This window comes from Lactuca saligna, chromosome 6 (genome assembly GCF_052625555.1).
Source record: "Lactuca saligna cultivar CGN05327 chromosome 6, ASM5262555v1, whole genome shotgun sequence".
Lineage (NCBI taxonomy): Eukaryota > Viridiplantae > Streptophyta > Magnoliopsida > Asterales > Asteraceae > Lactuca > Lactuca saligna.
The window spans coordinates 141,733,717-141,755,474 of NC_136422.1; the positions used below are offsets into that span (position 1 = coordinate 141,733,717).

The following is a 21,758-nucleotide window of genomic DNA, read 5'->3' on the forward strand; positions in this document are numbered from 1 at the left end:
CTAATCTCATATATGACAATCCATATTGATTTCAGTAGGAGTTGTAACTATCAACGTTTGTAATACTTTTTTTTACATTTGTTAAATGCCATTTTCTGCCAAAAACCTCCTTATCGAAAAATGACAATTGCTCCATTCTAGATAGTTATTTTTTGCTATTACAACAAACAAAATCGACACATGAATCCGATTTTACAAAGAAGTTTAAATAAAGAAATCCAAAGTGACAATGAGCTATATGTATGAACATGTATTCAGCGAGAAACAAAAAAATATGAAGTTTTCAATATGTAGCATCTTCTATTATTTAAACTTTTCCTATAAATATGATTAAAGAACAAATAAATAATATTAAAATGAAAGTAACTAGTTTTTGATAAACTATAATTTAATAGTATAATTTAGGGTTACTTTTAATTTCTTAATTGATTTTTTAAGAGAAATCACACAAATAATCCAAACCTATTTTTATAATTAGATATTTCATATACAAAAAAGCTTTTAAAAAAAATTTTTATACAGAAAAAAAAAGATTTTTATGTGAAAATATGTTTTTTTTTTTTTTTTTTTTTTTTGTATAAATATAGGTTTTAAAGAAAAACATATTAGAAACAAACTTTTGAGAAAAAAAGTTGTAAAGAAAACTAAAATTAAGATGAATTCATAATAAAAATCTTAAAATTTGGGCAAAAAAGGTAAATTTTGGATCAAATTTGTAAAAAAATTTAAAATCTGGACCAAAGTGTAAATTTGGACCAAATTTGTAATAAATTTTAAAATCTCAGCCGAAAATATAATTTTTGAAAGTTGGATGACCTGTTGACCGAGTCAAAGGTTAAATTGAATCCGATTACCGGTATTTGAAATTTTATTAAATAAAAAAAATAATAAAAACTAAATCAATTATAAAACCAATATGCAGAGTATTTTATTGCAGTTTTCTTAAAATTTAATAACTTAAAATTTTCCATCGTAAAACGTTACAAATCCAACTAAGAATCTATCACGCTGGCCATACCCATCTATACGTTATCATCATCAAAACTTTATATAAATACCCCTTCATTGGGCCGATTCTTTTTATCCTTGTTTCATCGTAGGTTTTATCAAGGCTATCAGATTCCCACCTCATCACTGATCACTCAGATCAAAGAAAGGTAATTTCATTTTTCATTTCGTGTTTTTAATCAGATTTTTCTTGTCCATTATTTCAAATTAACCCTATCTTGTATACAAGCCGTATAAGAAACACGCAACTGGTAGCTCCACTTCACAGCCGATTGTATCAATTAGAGACTAGGGTTTAAAAGGGCTAGATTTTTTTTATGGGGTTTTGTTTTTCTGGATATCTATTTTTGAAATAATTTATACCTTTTTCTTGCGAATCTACTGGAATCTTAATTAGTTGACGATGGCTCGATTGATTATTCCCTGCAAAGGTTCGAGCTTGCCGAGGACTTGTCTCTTGGGTTTGATTTCGTCTGCACATGTGATTACCGAATACCATTTATTAATTTTTATGTTCGTTTGTGTTCTTGATTATTATCTAATTAACTTAATAAAAGTTTTCCACAGTTAGCGTTTTGTTTTCAAGATACGTGAAGATTAAGGATACGTCTTAGTGTGTTACTCTCAGTGGTGAAATTTTGGAGCAGTATTCTTGCAGAAAATCTTACTTTTTGGCAATTAATAATCAGAATTTCAGAATAATATTTAGTTTACCTAAAGAAATGGAACTGATTATCGTGGCTTCAAATTACAATAATTAGTTTAAACTCACATTGAAACACTCCATAAATGCAATATCTTGTAGTTTAAGTTCGTCTTTATGTTTCTTTTACCCTTTTGATCTATTTACATCTATTTACATCTTAGTAATTTAATCTTTTTCCCCTCCAGGATTCATTTATAAGATTTTTATGTCATTTGGTGTCAAATTTAAGTGTGCTAGATTACATGTGTTGACTAAATCTTTCAAGTCAACCATATTCTTTGGAGCCAAAGGAACGCAACACTTTTTCATCTATATAATTAAAAGTTCCCATAAAGCGTCCAATAAAACGTTTACATTATATTTTCCTAATTCACTCGACCTATACTTTAATAGTTTTTAACACGTTTCACACGAGTTTTTTTACATTTTTTGATTGAAAACATTGCAGCTTCAACCTACATGTCGTATCTCATCAGTAAAATACTCCAACACCATCTCTAAATACAGACATTATCATAATTCACAGGTTCGTTATTCATATCAATAATAGTTAAAAATCTTTCCATTTGTGTTTAAAATCTGATATTGATCCGTTTTCATTGTCTAATTGTATTTTGTTAGCAAATTATACACAAAAGTTACCGATTTCCACACCTTTTTTCACCGGTTAGTCTTTACACATAACTATTTTAATAAATATCAACTAATGTTAGCTTACATTGTATATATTGATAGTATATGACTCCACATATCTAACAAACATATAAGATTCTTGTTATTAAATGAGTACATTTTGTTTAATAATGATTCATGTTTGGTTTTTAGAGAACTAATCAAACGAGTAGGAGACTCATTTGTTCTGTGGCAACCGAATCCGTGTCAAAATCATTTGAAGAATCAAAAATGGAGGGTCCTAAAGAGATTTTCCTAAAAGATTACAAATTACCCGATTACTACTTTGATACGGTTTGTACTTTGTTCAACTAAAATGCATGTTATTTTTTTAAAAGTTTGCATCTTTAAGGTTTTTTTTGTTAATGAATTGTTAATTCAGGTTGATCTAAAGTTTACATTGGGTGAAGAAAAGACAATCGTGTGTGCAAAAATCAGTGTTGTCCCTAGAGTCAATGGTAATGACATATGTTAATTAATTGAAAAGACGTGTAACAGAGTTAAAGTTATGTTCTTTTCTTGATTGTTTAGTGAATGGATGTTGTTTTGACAGGTGTCACTCCTCCATTGGCTTTGGATGGGATTGATCTCAAGCTGATTTCGGTTAAGATTAATGGAAATGAATTAAAGGTATGGAAACACTAAAGTTTATCTTTAATTTCCCATTAAGTTCTGTCTTGACTGAAGCTTACATTTTTTTTTTTTTTTTTTTAAAAAAATGTTCAGGAGGAAGATTATGATGTAGATCCTCGGCATCTGATTCTCAAAGCACCTCCAAGTGGGAGTTTTACCTTGGAAACTGTTACTGAAATCTCACCACAACATAACACATCATTAGAGGTAAAAAAAAAAAAAAATCTACTATTTAATTGTGTTCTCCTTATGGATTTTTGCTAAAATCTGATTAATGTTTGTAATGTGTTGTAGGGTCTTTACAAGTCGTCTGGTAATTTCTGCACACAATGTGAAGCGGAAGGTTTCAGAAAGATAACTTATTTTCAGGTTCTTTATATCAACTGATTATCGATATTGATTTGTTTTCTAGTTATTCATTCTCCCTTTTTTATATTATTATTATTTTGGATTCAGGATCGCCCTGATATTATGGCAAAATATAGTGTTCGTATTGAGGCTGACAAGTCACTTTACCCTGTGCTATTGTCCAATGGAAACCTCATTGATCAAGGAGATTTGGAGGTGAAACTTGTCTTCTTATATGTCTTACCAAATTAAGTCAATTCTTTTTTTTTTTTTTTGCATGAAGTAAAAGCTGTTGATTGCAGGGTGGGAGGCATTTTGCTGTTTGGGAGGATCCATTCAAGAAACCTTGCTATCTTTTTGCATTGGTTGCAGGACAATTAGAGAGCAGAGATGACACTTTCACAACATGCTCGGGTCGTGAAGTTGCTTTAAGAATATGGACCCCACCACAAGATCTCCCCAAAACCCTACATGCCATGTATTCTCTCAAAGCTGCCATGAAATGGGATGAAGATGTTAGTTCTTCTTCTTCCCCTACTCTCATTTCCACCTTTTTTAACATCTTGACTCAAGGGTGTTTTCGTCTTTTCATCTCTTGTTCTAGGTTTTTGGTCGAGAGTACGATCTTGATCTCTTCAACATCGTTGCTGTTCCTGATTTCAACATGTAGGCAAATTGGCAATTTTTTTTTTTTTTTATTATTATTTTTTTTTTATTTGTTGTTGTGTGGATTTAATTTCTTTACTTACATTTTTTTTTGTGGTTTTAAATTGGCAGGGGAGCCATGGAAAACAAGAGTTTAAATGTATGTGTATAGACATATAGTATTAAAGTATATAATATTTTTTCCGCATAAAGAAATGTTTTTTATTAATCTTTTTTTGTTCTTGAATAGATTTTCAATTCTAAGCTTGTTTTGGCATCACCTGAGACAGCATCAGATGCAGATTATGCTGCAATTTTGGGTGTTATTGGTCACGAGGTTTGAGATTTTTTATTCATTTGGTCTTTTTTAAACAAAGGTTTTATATTCTTTAATTGCTTAAGTAATAACATGTATATATATATACCCTTTTTGTATATTGCAGTACTTCCATAACTGGACTGGCAACAGGTTTGATTATATAAACTTTTATTGATAATATTCTAAAAAAAATATGAAATATCTTTGTGATTTTTTTTTTTTATAAATCTTTACAGAGTGACATGTCGTGACTGGTTCCAATTGAGTCTGAAGGAAGGTCTTACTGTTTTTCGTGATCAAGTAAGACCATGTTGCAGATTTTTTTTGAAAAAAAAATCATTATGTTTTTATCATTAATAAGCGTTTAATGATTATAACATGTTTTGCAGGAATTTTCATCTGATTTAGGCAGTCGAACAGTTAAGAGAATTGGTGATGTTTCAAAGCTTCGTATATACCAATTTTCACAGGTTTTCATCTTTAATCTAATTGGACATCAATTAAATATTGTTTTTTTTTCCTTTTTATAATAATTGTTGTAATCGTTGTCTTTTCTAGGATGCGGGACCCATGGCTCACCCTGTTAGGCCTCACTCTTACATTAAGGTCTGAAACTCATTTCTGTTTTCATAATCTGTCTGTTGTTTATTAAAGTTTCAAAACTCACCCTCAACTTTCAACCGTGTTTCTTTTCCTCCCCTCCAGATGGACAATTTCTATACAGTAACGGTATGCTTCTTCTGATACATTCACCCTTGGTTTACTATTTGTTCTATTTTGATTTTTGACATGAAAACACAAAAAGTCAATGAATTTAATCTTTTATTATATATTTTATATTGACAGGTGTATGAAAAAGGTGCTGAAGTTGTCCGTATGTACAAAACTTTATTGGGAAGTGAAGGGTTCCGAAAGGTATCCACTTTCATTTCTTCATATTAAATTTAAAGCAAAAAAAAAAAAACATTTTTCACTGCTATAATTGGGTAGATTTTTACAAATTACAATGCTTTAATAAGAAAGAAACAAAATTATGTTGTTTTAGGGAACGGATTTGTACTTTAAAAGGCATGATGGGCAAGCAGTAACTTGTGAAGATTTCTTTGCTGCTATGAGAGATGCTAACAATGTCGATTTTGCAAATTTCTTATTATGGTATTTTACTTTTTACCATATATTTATTTTTTTAATGGTTTTTATTTAAAGATTTATAATGTCAACAATCATGACTTGTGTTTAGGTATTCACAAGCTGGTACTCCTATTGTGAAGGTTACGTCTTCTTACAATGCTGAAGCTCGTACCTTTTCTTTGAAATTTAGGTGCGTTTTTAAGACACTTTATTTAATTTTTTTTTTTTTATAAATTACCGTTGTAATTTTTTTTTTTTTCAGTCAAACAGTGCCACCTACGCCAGGTCAGCCTACCAAAGAGCCGATGTTCATTCCTGTGGCTATGGGGCTTCTTGATTCAAGTGGAAGAGACATGCCTTTATCATCTTTCTATCAAGATGGGAAGTTAGTGTCCATCACATCTGGTGGTCAGCCTGTTTACACTACAGTTCTCAGGGTTACAAAGGTAATTTTACACTTTGTAGGGCCCGTGAAAACTTTTATAAGTTATTGATATACTAACTAAACTAAATCATTTAAATTTAGGGTGAAGAAGAATTTGTATTCCATGATTTGGATGAAAAACCGATTCCATCACTGTTAAGGGGTTATAGTGCTCCTATTCGCCTACACTCTGATCTCACAGAAAACGATTTGTTTTTCCTTCTTGCTCATGATTCAGATGGATTTAATCGGTAAGAAAGACAAAATGTTATGTAGTTTCACCATTTTGTTGATTTAGCCATTGAACTGTTGTTATTATTATTATTATTGAAGTTGGGAAGCTGGACAAATATTGGCAAGGAAACTGATGCTCAATCAAGTTGTTAACTTTCAAAAAGATGAGAAATTGGTTCTTGATCCACAGTTTGTGCATGGTATCAAATGTATTCTTTTGGATTCGAGTCTAGACAAGGTATTTTTCTTTTAGTTGTTATAGTTTTCAAGATTTGAGGTGATTGAAGACTAGGTTTATTTCTTTTTATTCAGGAATTTATTGCAAAAGCAATAACTCTCCCTGGTGAAGGTGAGATTATGGACATGATGGAAGTAGCAGACCCTGATGCTGTTCATGCTGTTCGATCTTTTATCAGAAAGCAACTTGCTTTGGAGTTGAAACAAGAATTCATAAACAAGGTAAAAAATATGCCTCCTACCCACCCCACCCCACCCCACATATGAACATTTTGTGAATTAATGGTTGACATGTTTGACTTTGACAGGTGAAAGAAAATAGGAGCTCAGAGAGCTATGAGTTTGACCATGTTAATATGGCAAGACGTGCTCTTAAGAACACTGCTCTTGGTATATATATATATATATATATATATATATATATATTTTACTCTTAAGTACCCTTTTTTTTATATTGGTGAGTGTTGATGTTTATGATTTTGACTTTTTTTGGAAAAAAAGGGTATCTTGCGTCTCTTGAAGATGAAGAAATCAATGAGCTTGTGTTGAATGAATACAAAAGTGCAACAAATATGACAGATCAGTTCTCAGCTCTTGCAGCCATTGCTCAAAAACCGGGTAAAGCCCGTGAAGAAGCTTTGGCTGACTTTTATGAAAAATGGCAGCATGATTACCTGGTAAATTCTTGTTTTATGTAATTTAATTTGGATATATTAAAGTAAAAAAAGGGATCTTTTTTTATATGTTTGTGTTTGTTTTCTTGAATTTTAGGTGGTTAACAAGTGGTTTTCACTTCAATCTGCATCGGATATTCCTGGGAATGTTGAGAATGTTAAGAAACTTTTGAATCATCCTGCATTTGACCTAAGGAACCCCAACAAGGTCACAACTTTAGTCACCATTTTATATGGAAAAAAAAAAGCAAAAAGAGAAATGGGTCAAAATGGTTTAGAAGTCAAATGATTTATTATGTATTATTTTCTTGAACTTTTATTTTGGACAGGTGTATTCACTGATTGGAGGATTTTGTGCTTCACCTGTTAACTTCCATGCTAAAGATGGTTCAGGCTACAATTTCTTGGGAGACCTTGTGGTGCAGCTTGACAAACTGAACCCTCAGGTGAAAATGACTTAATTACCCTCATTTATCAGACACCCTTAAATTCTGTAAAGCATTTTACAATAGGGCTGGATGCAAGAAGTTGCAATCTACTTTCATTTCTTTCTATTGCTGCATTCTTGTATCTAATCCTTTTACAATACGAATCTTTTGGGGTTGGTTGAAATTACCATTTTACCCTTGTCTTGATCCAGGTGGCGTCTAGGATGGTTTCAGCCTTTTCTAGATGGAAGCGATATGATGATACCCGCCAAAACCTTGCCAAGGTAACGAATCTTCATCTTTAATTAATTATCATATGCTATATATATATATATATAATAAACAAAAAAATAGTAATAATTCAAAGTATGTTTTGCTAATTCTTGATGAAATTGGAAAAACAGGCACAGCTGGAGATGATTGTGTGTTGTAACGGGCTCTCAGAGAATGTATTTGAAATCGCCTCAAAGAGTTTGGCTGTTTAGAATCTTCCTTTTCTTCCTTTTTTTATGAAAGAATCAAAGTGATGATCCTATAAAACTTGAATTAGAATAATGATGTTTTAGTTGACTATGTACTGGTAAAATGCCCTGAAATGGCAAGAACATGAATGATTTTACAACTTTTTCCCTAGACTAATGATGTTTTACAAGAATCAAACACCAAAACTAATTCTAAAGTCTAAATATATGCATAATGGATAAGTGGATGACATGTGCAAAGCACGAATATGATCAATTTTCCTAAAACGTAAATATAACAAAAGACAACAGTTGCTCAAATGTGACAGAGGATGTGTGTTCCTTTTCAGCATTGAGATTTGAGATTAAGTCGAATTTTAAGTGCTTAATTGATTAAGCCCTTCTTTTGCTTATTCTATTTATGCACCCTGGAAATGATATATATATATATACATTCAAAAATTCATAAAAGGAAATAATGGTTGTGAATTAAGACACATTTTTTATGGAGATCTTCATAAATACATAAAACTGGAGTGAAAATTTATAAACTAGTAGTTAATATAAATGATGGAGGCATCTTTGTCTTTTTCTTTTGCATTTAATGCATGGGAGAGTCCCACAATTTCTTCTTACTTCATTCTTCCACGATGGTTGCACTTGGGATCCTCATTTCTTCTTGTCTTTAACGATTAAGTCGAGCAAACTTGAGTTTGAATTCCATAGGTGTCAATTGGAGAAACAGAAAGGAAAGAGGTGAGTTGGTCATTTACTTCAAAACCCTTATGTAGTTTTTGCATGCATGAAAAAGAGTACTTAAGTGATTTCTAAACCAAGATAACCATAATCTTTCTTCCCCAATACATTCTAAATATATAAAAACATTTCTAGAGTTTTGGGGCTTTTTGTGTTGAAGCAAAACCCCAAATATACACCCACAAAGAGTTGGTATATCAAGAGAGGTATCTAGGTAATATATACTTCGCAAGCTTGGTCTTTGAAGCTTCAAACTCTGAAGTTGTGTTCATTCTAAGGTATACATATGTCTAAGATCTCCCCTTTTTAAATTCATAAAATTTATATTTTTATACCATCAAGTTTACATTCACTCACTTGGAGTCATAAATATATGTATAAAACAGTAAAACACACTTGAAACCCTATTTATTTATATACGGAATTTTGGATATACTTTCTGCAAAAATCATCTTAAAAATAAAATATATATTTATTCTATAGTTTTGGTTCAATTGGAAAAGTAAAATAAACCAAAAATGGGTTTTTAATTATATAAGTTTTTTAGCCGTATTATGTATTTTTAACATAACTGATGTATACGTGATTTTCAGTATATAATGAAACTTTATGTTTTCTATAAAAATGGATTTTTACATAAAGGTATATTTATATACAAGTTGGTATTCTTCCAAATGAGTAATATACAGAAGAGTATTTATCACAAAATAGAATTTTTGTATATTTGAAGTTATATAGTGTATTAAATTTTATATAGATTTTCTACGCTTATATCTTAATAAGCAAATTATATATTTTGCCATCAAAATGATATTGATATCATTTTTATATAAAAAGAGTATTAATGATGTTATAAATAACAGTTTATAACTTATAACGTTTTTATCAAAAAAACCTATAAATATATATATAAATACTAGACGAATATTCATGCATTACTCGGAATAAAATTATAAACTTTTGGTAATCATATGTTATTGAAAATATTTATGTTATTTTTATTAACTATAAAATAATTATTGTTACATTTAGTTGATGGAAAATTTATTGATGATAATGATGTGTTTGACAAAACTAGCTGATAGCTGAAAATTGTAAGTTTTATTTGTGAAGTAGTGTTCGATAATAGTTGTTGTTAACCTTTAAAGATGTAAAATTACATAAAAACTAACACATAAAAGCTAATTTTTTTTTTACTTGAACTAGATCTTTTTTTTTTGGAAAATGACTTAGGATTGTAATAAAATGTTGGTTTTGTTCATATTTAGTCATTTTTTTTGTATTCAATATACCATCGAATTTATTGGTTGTTTTCACAATAACCTTTTTGACCGACTATTACCTGTTACTCAAGGTTTCTGGTGACTATGTTCTCTTCGGCAACTCTCCGGTGAAACATGAATAGTCCGACGAGTTCTTGGCAAATCAGATGTGTTATTGTTTGTCAAATCTGAAATCTTCTTGAGCATTGCCACATCATAACCCATACATGTCGAAAATTGAAAATTGAAATCGTGTTTGTGTGTGAAAAAGCAAAAACTAAAATCGTTTTTTAGGGTTTTCATTTGAACAAGATGGCAAAATCGAGCCTCAAAATCGATCTTAACGAAGAACATTTTCTACATATTGTTTTCAAATTTGAAGAACACACTCCACACAAATCGAAGAGTTTCTTCTTGGTTTTTGAAAACCCAGAAACGAAACCCTTGAAATCAAAGGGTTTGAAATCGATTTGTTCCACACAAAACACATGAAATTCTCTTATAGGTAGGAGCTTCAAGAACGAACAAACCCTAGATTTTAGGGGTTTTGATTTTTGATTTTCAGGTTTGGATTAGATTTTTGTGTTCGTGTATGTGTAAAAATTCTATCAAAGCTCTCTTACCCGACAGGAATTGCTTCATATTTGTGCGATCTTTGCCAAGAACTTGTCGGAATATTCATATTTCGCCGGATAAGGTGACCAAAGAGGACAAAGACACCAAAAATCTTTGAGTTTGTCTATGATTTGACGTATTTTTTATGTTTTCGTGCTTATTTGCTCGACCTATATTTCAATGATTTTTAATACGTTTCATACAAGGTATACATTTTTTTTAACATTGCAACTTCGACCTATGTGTCGTATCCCATCAGTAAAATGCTCAAACACCGTCTCTAAATGTTTGTGTTTAAAAACTAATCTTGATCCGTTTTCATGGAGTAATTGTATTTTTTTTTTTTTTTTTTTTTTTTTGCAATTTATACACAAAAGTTGCCAATTCCCATACCATGACTCACCTATTAGTCTTTACACGTAACTAGTTTAATAAGTACTCTTAGCCTACATTGTACATATTGATAGTAGAGATGAACTATATTTACTTTTTTTTTCTATTAGCACCCCACATCACCTAGACAATCCCATCTATATATGCAGACCCGGTTGGCGACCGTTCAGGACCCACGTCTTTACAGAGCCAAAATTTCTAAGTATATATATATATATATATATATATATATATATATATATATATATATATATTTGATTTATGTATATATATATATATATATATATATTTGATTTATGTATATGCTTTTAGGGCCAATGTTAGTCGAAACTCAATTTAGCCCAACAAAAAAAATTAGCCTGCTTCTATTTGAATGTCCGTGGGAATGGGAAAGACCGAAGGAGGCAAGAATTAACCAATTATGGCGCCTTCTGAATCATTAATCGAATCAACATACTTATAGCGATTACTCAACATACTGATAACTAAATCGACATCTCCACCTCGACCTCGTGAATCGACATACCTCTGATAACGGATTCAAGAGTTAATCAAATGAATTGTACGCATCTTTCCAACTCGCTCTGTTCTCTCTTACTGTCACAATCGACTTCCCCGCTTCTAACCCCTATTTCTCTCAAACTCTCGCATTTTCATTATGATTCGCACTCTCGATTCTCTATGCTGATTTCGAATCCTTGCGACTTGCTTGATATCAGATAAGAATTTAGGAAGGTATGATTTTTCTTTCAGATTCTTCGTTTCTGAAAGCTTATAGGTTTGTGTATCACATTTTTTTTTTTCCTGATTTTTGCTTCTCATTCTACGATATATCAGATTTTTGTTTCTCAGATTTCTGAAGTCGATTTATTCAGAAAATTTTGATAATCAATGTTTTAGGTTTAAGAATTTCCACTCAATTAGGTATCATGTGTCTAGATATTTGTATATAATTTTATAAAGAGAAGTTTTATGTGCCAATTTTTCTACTGTTTTTCTTATGACTTTATTCTTTCAGAGTTCCACTTCTCAGTATCATATATCTCACCTAACAAGCTAATATTGTAATTTGAGGAGTTGTTTATCAGATTTTTGATTTTAGTTTAGTTATCATTTTTTATGACTTTTGTTACCTAGTGGTTTTATTTGACAGCTTGCATTTGTAGATGCATCTCTACAACTGTATAAAGAAGTTAGAAGTTTTCAAGAACTTAAAATTACCTAAAGGTCAATAGGCATCTATAGAGAGAAGTTTACCTTGAAGTTGTTCAAAGCTAGCTAAAGTTATTGAAGAATTACTTTAGGTGAATATTATGTATAGATGTATAGAGAAAGATATTGGCAATATTATGTATAGAGAAAAAAAATGTTAAATCAAATTGATTTTGTATCTAATAAAGCTAGAAATTTATTGTCTTTTGTAAATATTGGTGGTGTTTTTGTAAATACTATGACTATATTTCTGGTTTGGATGATATTATTGATTATTATTATAAATGATATTTTTTTTGAAAATTTTATTATATTTGGCATTGAGATATTTGACATTGGGGTCATTTTTTTCTTCTCTGTGTTTGGACTGGCCCTGTATATACTATATATGATCTAGGACTCCACATAAAATAAGTCATAACTCATAAGATTCTTGTTATTAAATGTGTACATTTTTTTAAATAAATAATTCATGTTTGATATTTAGAGAACTAATCAAACGAGTAGGAGACTCATTTGTTCTGTGGCAACCAAATCCGTGTCAAAATCAGTTGAAGAATCGAAAATGGAGGGTCCTAAAGAGATTTTCCTAAAAGATTACAGATTACCAGATTACTACTTTGATACGGTTTGTACTTTGTTCAACTAAAATGTATGTTATTTTTTTAAAGTTTGCATCTTTATGGTTTTTTTTTGTTAATGAATTGTTAATTCAGGTGGATCTAAGGTTTTCATTGGGTGAAGAAAAGACAATTGTGTGTGCAAAAATCAGTGTTGTCCCTAGAGTTGATGGTATATATGCTTTGTGATTTTCATTGACATACACTTTTTTCTTTCCAAAATAAGTCTGTTAACTTCTAATAACATATATTAATTAAATGATAAGATGTTTAATAGAGTCAAAGTTACGTTCTTTTCTTGATTGTTTAGTGAATGGATGTTGTGTTGACTTGCGACAGGTGTCGCTGCTCCATTGGCTTTGGATGGGGTTGATCTCAAGCTGATTTTGGTTAAGATTAATGGCGTTGAACTGAAGGTATGGAACACTAAAGTATACATTTGATTTCCCATTAAGTCATGTCTTGATAAATGATGTTTTATTTATTTATTTGAGAAAATGATGATAGACTTTGGAAGTGCTACGAAAAGATAAATACAACAAATTTCTGAAAAGTTGTACTTAATATTGAAAGCCTCATTTCCTTGAGCTTCTTTATTAAGTCGTTCTTTTTCATATTAAGTCATGTCCACATTAAGTTCATTAAGTAAAAAAGAAACAACACCCAACACTAAACCTTACATTTTTTTTTTAAAATGTTCAGGAGGAAGATTATGATGTAGATGCTCGGCATCTAATTCTCAAAGGACCTCCAAGTGGGAGTTTTACCTTGGAAACTGTTACTGAAATCTCACCACAACATAACACATCATTAGAGGTAAACAACAAACAATCAACTATTTAATTCTGTTTTCCTTATGGATTTTTGCTAAATTTTGATTAATGTTTGTAATGTATTGTAGGGTCTTTACAAGTCCTCTGGTAATTTCTGCACACAATGTGAAGCGGAAGGTTTCAGAAAGATAACTTATTTTCAGGTTCTTTATATCAAGTGATTATTGATATTTGATTTGTTTTCAAGTTTTTCTTTCTCCCTTTTTTATATTATTATTATTTTGGTTTCAGGATCGCCCTGATATTATGGCAAAATATACTGTTCGTATTGAGGCTGACAAGTCACTTTACCCTGTGTTATTGTCCAATGGAAACCTCATTGATCAAGGAGATTTGGAGGTGAAACATGTCTTCTTATATGTCTTACCAAATTAAGTCGTTCTTTTTCTGCATTAAGCAAGAGATTAAGCTCTTTGATTGCAGGGTGGGAGGCATTTTGCTGTTTGGGAGGATCCGTTCAAGAAACCTTGTTATCTTTTTGCATTGGTTGCAGGACAATTAGAGAGCAGAGATGACACTTTCATCACATGCTCTGGTCGAAAAGTTGTTTTAAGAATATGGACCCCACCACAAGATCTCCCCAAAACCCTACACGCCATGTATTCTCTCAAAGCAGCCATGAAATGGGATGAAGATGTTAGTTCTTCTTCTTCCCCTACTCTCATTTCCACCTTTTTTAACATCTTGACTCAAGGGTGTTTTCGTCTTTTCATCTCTTGTTCTAGGTTTTCGGTCGAGAGTACGATCTTGATCTCTTCAACATCGTGGTTGTTCCTGATTTCAACTTGTAGGCAAAACCCTTTTCTATTTTGTTTTGTTATCCGAATTTGATAGGTTTACTTATATTGTTTTGGGGGTTTTAAAAATGACAGGGGAGCCATGGAAAACAAGAGCTTGAATGTATGTGTATTATATAACTATAATCTCTTTTCCACATAAAAAATGTTTTTTTATTAATCTTTTTTTTTTGTTCTTGAATAGATTTTCAATTCTAAGCTTATTCTGGCATCACCGGAGACAGCTTCAGATGCGGATTATGCTGCAATTTTGAGTTGTATTGGTCACGAGGTTTGAGATTTTTAATTCATTTTGTGTTTTAAAAAAAAGGTTTTATATTCTTTAATTACTTAAATAATAACGTGTATATATAATATATACCCTTTTTATATGTTGCAGTACTTCCATAACTGGACTGGCAACAGGTTCGCTTATATAAACTTTTATTGCTCATATTCTAAAAAAAATATGAAATATCGTTCTGATTTTTTTTATAAATCTTTATAGAGTGACATGTCGTGACTGGTTCCAGTTGAGTTTGAAGGAAGGTCTTACCATTTTTCGTGATCAAGTAAGACCATGTTGCAGATTTTTTTTGAAAAAAAAATCATTATGTTTTTATCATTAATAAGCGTTTAATGATTATAACATGTTTTGCAGGAATTTTCATCTGATTTAGGCAGTCGAACAGTTAAGAGAATTGGTGATGTTTCAAAGCTTCGTATATACCAATTTTCACAGGTTTTCATCTTTAATCTAATTGGACATCAATTAAATATTGTTTTTTTTTTTTTTTTTTTTTTTTTTTTTTTTTCCTTTTTTTGTTGTTTGGATATGTAGTAATCATTGTCTTTTCTAGGATGCAGGACCCATGGCTCACCCTGTTAGGCCTCACTCTTACATTAAGGTCCAGAGCTTATTTCCTTTTTTGTAATCTCTCTTTTGTCTATTAAAGTTTCAAAACTTACCCTCAACTTTCAACTGTTTTTCTTTTCCTCCCCTCCAGATGGACAATTTCTATACAGTAACGGTATGCTTCTTCGGATACATTCACCCTTGGTTTACTATTTGTTCTATTTTGATTTTTGACAGGAAAACACAAAAAGTCAATAAATTTAATTTTTTATTATATATATTTTATATTGACAGGTGTACCAAAAAGGTGCTGAAGTTGTCCGTATGTACAAAACTTTATTAGGAAGTGAAGGGTTCCGGAAGGTAAGGAGAGATGGCTAAATGACTGAACCAAATCTGATTATTTCTAGGGTTAAATGTAGAAAATAGCAATGTGCTTCAATTAGCATCCTACTTTCATTTATTTCTATTAAAGCATTGTAGTTTGAAAGTCTTCTCACTTACAAAATACAATTCTATAATAGAAAAAACGAAAGTAAGATGCTATAATACTGAAAAAATGAAAGTATTTTGCTATTTTTTGCATTTAAATTGCAATGTAGAATTGATGTTTGTTGTTTTAGGGAACAGATCTGTACTTTGAAAGGCATGATGGGCAAGCAGTAACATGTGAAGATTTCTTTGCTGCTATGAGAGATGCTAACAATGTGGATTTTGCTAATTTCTTATTATGGTATTTTACTTTTACCACATATATTATTTTATGGCTTTTATTTAAAGATTTATTATGTTAACAAACATGACTTGTGTTTAGGTATTCACAAGCTGGTAGCCCTATCGTGAAGGTTACATCTTCTTACAATGTCAAAGCTCATACTTTTTCTTTGAAGTTTAGGTAAGTTTTTTCTTTGCGTGGGGCTGATGTCAATGGGACAAAAGTACATTTTTGTCCCTCCCAGAAAAATCCTAGCTGTGACTAAGATTATGTTTGGCATGCCACAGCTAGCTTTTTTTTTTTTTTTTTTTCGATCTTTTTTAGTTTAACATGTTTGACAAACCAAAAAGTAGCTTATAAGCTAGTTGTTTAAAAAGCTAGCAAGATTAGTGCTTTAACGAGCTTATGAACTTTTTTAAAATTCTTTCAACTATACCTTTTATTGATTTTTTGAAAACAACATTAAATCTTATGTCTTAGAAAAGATTGTTGTTATATTCGTAAATGTAATTTGATGCTTGAATTTTTGTCATTAAAAATAAAAACAAAACATGAAACAGGAAAAGAAGACTTGGTCCGATTTCTCATATTACATAATATCTACAACATGTTATGAAAACATTTTTTTTCAGTCAAACAGTGCCACCTACGCCAGGTCAGCCTACAAAAGAGCCAATGTTCATTCCTGTGGCTATGGGGCTTCTTGATTCAAGTGGAAAAGACATGCCTTTATCATCTTTCTATCAAGATGGGAAGTTAGTGTCCATCACATCTGGTGCTCAGCCTGTCTACACTGCAGTTCTCAGGGTTACAAAGGTAATTTTACACTTTGTAGGGCCCGTGAAAACTTTTATAAGTTATCCATCTACTAACTAAATCATTTTTCGTGTCTTAAATATAGGCCGAAGAAGAATTTGTATTCACAGATGTGGCTGAAAAACCAATTCCATCACTGTTAAGGGGTTATAGTGCTCCTATTCACCTACACTCTGATCTTACAGAAAACGATCTCTTTTTCCTTCTTGCTCATGATTCAGATGAATTTAATCGGTAAGAAATGACAATCTACTTTCATATATTTGTGTGTGTGTGTGTTATACTTTCATTTCTTTCTATTACATCATTATACTTTCAAGGTTTTCTTATTAAACTATTATTATTATTATTATTATTATTATTGTCAGTTGGGAAGCTGGACAAATATTGGCAAGGAAACTGATGCTAAGCCAAGTTGTTAACTTTCAAAAAGATAATAAATTGGTTCTTGATCCACAATTTGTTCATGGTATCAAATGTATTCTTTTGGATTCGAGCCTAGACAAGGTATTTTTCTTTTGAAGTTGTTGTAGTTTTCTAGATTTGAGGTAACTCAACACTAAATCAATTCATTTATATTTAGGAATTTATTGCACAAACAATAACACTCCCTGGTGAAGGTGAGATTATGGACATGATGGAAGTAGCAGACCCTGATGCTGTTCATGCTGTTCAATCTTTTATTACAAAACAACTTGCTTTGGAGTTGAAGCAAGAATTCATAACCCTGGTAAAAAATATGCCTCCTACCCACCCCACCCACCCCACTCCACATATAAACATTGTGTGAATTAATGTTTGACATGTTTGACTTTGACAGGTGAAAGAAAATACGAGCTCAGAGAAGTATGAGGTTGACCATGTTAATATGGCAAGACGTGCTCTTAAGAACACTGCCCTTGGTATGTATATGTATTATTGCTCATAAGTACCCTTTTTTTTTTATATTGGTGAGTGTTGATGTTTATGATTTTGACTTTTTTTGGAAAAAAAAAGGGTATCTTGCATCTCTTGAAGATGAAGAAATGAGTGAGCTTGTGTTGAATGAATACAAAAGTGCAACAAATATGACAGATCAGTTCTCAGCTCTTGCAGCCATTGCTCAAAAACCGGGTAAAGCCCGTGAAGATGTTTTGGCTGACTTTTATGAAAAATGGCAGCATGATTACCTGGTAAATTCTTGTTTTATGTAATTTAATTTGGATATATTAAAGTAAGAAAAAGGATCTTTTTTTTATATATGTTTGTGTTTGTTTTCTTGAATTTTAGGTGGTTAACAAGTGGTTTTCACTTCAATCTGCATCGGATATTCCTGGGAATGTTGAGAATGTTAAGAAACTTTTGAATCATCCTGCATTTGGCCTAAGGAACCCCAACAAGGTCTCAACTTTAGTCATCATATTATATGCTAAAAGAGAAATGGGTCAAAATGGTTTAGAAGTGTAAATATTTATTATTATGTATTATTTTCTTGAACTTTGATTTTGGACAGGTGCATTCACTGATTGGAGGATTTTGTGCATCACCTGTTAACTTCCATGCTAAAGATGGCTCAGGCTACAAATTCTTGGGAGACCTTGTGCTGCAACTTGACAAACTGAACCCTCAGGTTAAAATGACTTAATTACCCTTCTTTATCTTTCTTCATTTGAGTCTTTGACCAAAATCAGATTTTTAAAACACCCTTGTAAAGCATTTTTACAATAGGGCTGGATGCAAGATGTTGCAATTGCATCATTCTTGTATCTAACTCTTTTACAATATGAATCTTCTGGGGTTGGTTGAAATTACCATTTTACCCTTGTCTTGATCCAGGTGGCGTCTAGGATGGTTTCAGCCTTTTCTAGATGGAAGCGATATGATGATACCCGCCAAAACCTTGCCAAGGTAACGAATCTTCATCTTTAATTAATTATCATATGCTATATATATATATATATATATATATATATATATATATATATATATATATATATATATATATATATATATATATATATATATATATATATATATATATATATATAATAAACAAAAAAATAGTAATAATTCAAAGTATGTTTTGCTAATTCTTGATGAAATTGGAAAAACAGGCACAGCTGGAGATGATTGTGTGTTGTAATGGGCTCTCAGAGAATGTATTTGAAATCGCATCAAAGAGTTTGCTTGTTTAGAATCTTTCTTTTCCTTCTTTTTATGAAAGAATCAAAGTGGTGATCATATAAAACTTGAATTAGAATAATTATGTTTTAGTTATACTTATGTACTTGTAAAATGCACTGAAATGGTAAGAACATGAATAATTTTACAACTTTTTCCTTTGAGTTTGTTGAAGATCTTCAGGTGAAAAAGAAATGCTATTTTCTTGGTCTAGTTCTTTTTGGTCCAATAAAAACCAAGGTCCTTTTTTACAAAGTGCATCATGTATGATGTATCATGGTTATAGGGGATACATATGACAAAAGTCATTAACCCATGTAAACGAAGACGTTTTAGCTCCGTTTGGTTTGGTGGATAATCTTAATTGGTTGAGTATAGTGTAAAAATGGACAATACTTTTTACTCTTTGTTAGTTATTTAAAGATGGATACATTTATAAAGGTGGGGTAATGCTTTTGTGACGAAAGATTTCCATAGCTAGGATAATACAAAATTATTTGCTCTTCATGTGTGATGTAACAATTCATACAATACGACTCCCAAGCAAAACCAATTAATATGTCGCTGATCGAACAAAAATATCTGTAGTTAATATTGTTTGATGATGTGGAGAATCCTTGTAGGAATTATGCTTATATTGATATCAATATAGATAAAGTACAAGTTATATAAGGATCCCTAACAAGAATTCAATATAAATAAACAAACAAATAATAGTCTAACACGGCCCTGCAGTTGGAACAGGAGGTTTTTGAACACTCAAATTGTTTCTAAAGTCTAAAAAATAACTATGTAGGAAGACTCGTAAATATATATGCATACCGATTAGATAACAGAACATGCAAAACATGAACATAACCAGTTGCAACACGTTCCCTAAAACGTAAATAAATTTCTACATGCTTGGTATGTTGGTGTTGTATTGGGTTTAAAGCTAAATACATGACACTAAAATTATCACAAAAGACAACGGTGACTTGTGGAAGTGGACAAGAAAGCTTCGATAGAACGAAGCCAACCAACTTCTGTCACCGCATTAGTCATCCTCCGATACTCAACTTAGGCAATGAAACGAGATGATACAAGATTGTCACCACATTAGTCATCCTCCGTACTCAACTTAGGCAATGGAACGAGAGACAACGTGTTGTTTATAAGACTAGGATACAAGATTATCACCGGGATATACATAGAACCTAGAGGTGGACAACCGACATGTTGTAACGACTTAAATTTTTATATGTCTAATTAAAGGGAAATATCAGTGTTTTCTTACAAATGTGGAATTCTACTAAAATTAAAACACTTTACTTCTCAGGAATAATCACGGGTTTACAATAAAAATCTACATACAAATTAGAACAAGAAGGAAATACATCAATAACATCCTATTATCTAAATCTTGCTTGTGCTTATGCCATCTCTTCTGGTACTACATCTGAACCTACATAACATAAACATATCTACTACATCTGAACCTACATAACATAAACATATCTACAACATCAGAAACATAGTGTCCGGTGAGTTATCATTCTACCTTTTCTTATATTTCATCTTTCTTATCTATCTTATACTCTATCATTTGATCTCTTTCTCTTAGTATCATACATTGCTACTCTTCTCATTCATCTATCTTTTTTTCTTAGGGGCTATTTGGCAGAGTCTTAATTTTTAAGATCTGAATTTTTAAGAGGTATGAATTTTTAAGAGGGTCTGAATTTTTAAAATATGAATTTACAACATACTATTTGGTTGGAACATCTGAATAAATCTGAATTGCTATGCTGAATGATAAAACTGCCAATTTTACCCTTCTATATAACTTTTGTTTATTTCAAATTTTTTGTTTTAAAAAATAACTAAACAAACTCTTTGAATGATTATAAAAAATATATATAAACACAATACATATTCTAAATCAAACAAAGATATTTTCAAATCCACCAAATAATACTAAAATTCAAATAAAATCCAAATATAAATATTTTCAAACACGACACAAAAACTATTCCAATTTGTTCTGTCTAAAATCAACTGAACCATATCCTTCCATTTTGATGCCTTTCCTATCTTGGATTTATTCATGTGTGAGATTCATTGCATATGATCAACATCAATCTTTGAAGCAATCCTATAGCAAAAAAAGGAAGACCATATCGCATACCTGAAGAGGCGCATGAGCTTTGATTTGTGAGGATGCAACACAACTTTCACAAATAGTTAGCGGGTATAAGAGCTGTAATGAGTGAACTCCTAGGAAATTGACTACGTAATTACAAAATTGATTGAATGGAACTTTAGATTATATAGTCTAGAATAAGAAATGCAAATAAAAACGAGGGGGAGAGGGGGGGGGGGGGGGGAATGAAAATCACACAGAGGTGGAGGAGGGGGTTCATTACCACAATCAAAAGTTTTGAAATCTGAATCGTATTCATGACTTTCGGGAGAAAAAAATTTACCACAGTCTGGAGAATTTGAGGAATATGGAGGGGTTCATTATCGGTGGAAATGGCGGCGCAAGTAGAGGCGGTGGTCGGCTGATGGAGTCGGTTTCAGGGAGGTCAACGACAGGAGGAGGTCGGAGGAGGTGATCGACACTCTACAAGGTAAGAGGTGGGAGGAGACGGAAGAGAAGATATGAATGTGAGTGGGCATATCAGCAGCGTATGAGGGTAAAAGAGGGAAGGATGGGCCAAAGTCTGAAACTTTATGAGGCTTTTAGAAAATTAATTGGCTTTTATTCCTATACTACCAAACACTCTTAATCTGAAAAATTAAGAGTTTTCCTCTTAATTTATCAATTAAGAGGCTACCAAAC

The 21,758-nt window shown here is 31.4% G+C and overlaps 2 protein-coding genes across 2 annotated transcripts; both read left to right on the forward strand.

Moving 5' to 3' along the window:
* Window positions 1–1,228: 1,228 nt before the first annotated feature.
* On the forward strand, window positions 1,229–8,092 carry LOC145003280 (puromycin-sensitive aminopeptidase-like). The gene is made up of 31 exons (XM_078962415.1): window positions 1,229–1,489; window positions 2,163–2,240; window positions 2,336–2,380; window positions 2,540–2,680; window positions 2,769–2,844; window positions 2,940–3,016; window positions 3,113–3,226; window positions 3,314–3,388; window positions 3,476–3,583; window positions 3,670–3,882; window positions 3,972–4,033; window positions 4,145–4,172; window positions 4,263–4,349; window positions 4,456–4,481; window positions 4,568–4,631; window positions 4,721–4,801; window positions 4,890–4,937; window positions 5,037–5,060; window positions 5,178–5,246; window positions 5,377–5,486; window positions 5,572–5,652; window positions 5,725–5,908; window positions 5,989–6,137; window positions 6,220–6,358; window positions 6,433–6,579; window positions 6,666–6,747; window positions 6,859–7,034; window positions 7,129–7,239; window positions 7,361–7,477; window positions 7,672–7,743; window positions 7,864–8,092. The coding sequence occupies exons 1-31, from the start codon at window positions 1,412–1,414 to the stop codon at window positions 7,942–7,944; spliced, it is 2,943 nt and encodes a 980-aa protein (XP_078818541.1). The 5' UTR covers window positions 1,229–1,411; the 3' UTR covers window positions 7,945–8,092.
* Window positions 8,093–11,340: 3,248 nt separating this feature from the next.
* LOC145003281 (puromycin-sensitive aminopeptidase-like) lies at window positions 11,341–19,101 on the forward strand. The gene is made up of 29 exons (XM_078962416.1): window positions 11,341–11,681; window positions 12,646–12,786; window positions 12,875–12,950; window positions 13,118–13,194; window positions 13,481–13,594; window positions 13,680–13,754; window positions 13,843–13,950; window positions 14,035–14,247; window positions 14,337–14,398; window positions 14,484–14,511; window positions 14,593–14,679; window positions 14,788–14,813; window positions 14,896–14,959; window positions 15,049–15,129; window positions 15,248–15,295; window positions 15,395–15,418; window positions 15,538–15,606; window positions 15,867–15,976; window positions 16,058–16,138; window positions 16,591–16,774; window positions 16,860–17,008; window positions 17,143–17,281; window positions 17,358–17,504; window positions 17,595–17,676; window positions 17,771–17,946; window positions 18,044–18,154; window positions 18,267–18,383; window positions 18,590–18,661; window positions 18,868–19,101. The coding sequence occupies exons 2-29, from the start codon at window positions 12,724–12,726 to the stop codon at window positions 18,946–18,948; spliced, it is 2,664 nt and encodes an 887-aa protein (XP_078818542.1). The 5' UTR covers window positions 11,341–11,681; window positions 12,646–12,723; the 3' UTR covers window positions 18,949–19,101.
* The last annotated feature ends 2,657 nt before the right edge of the window (window positions 19,102–21,758 follow it).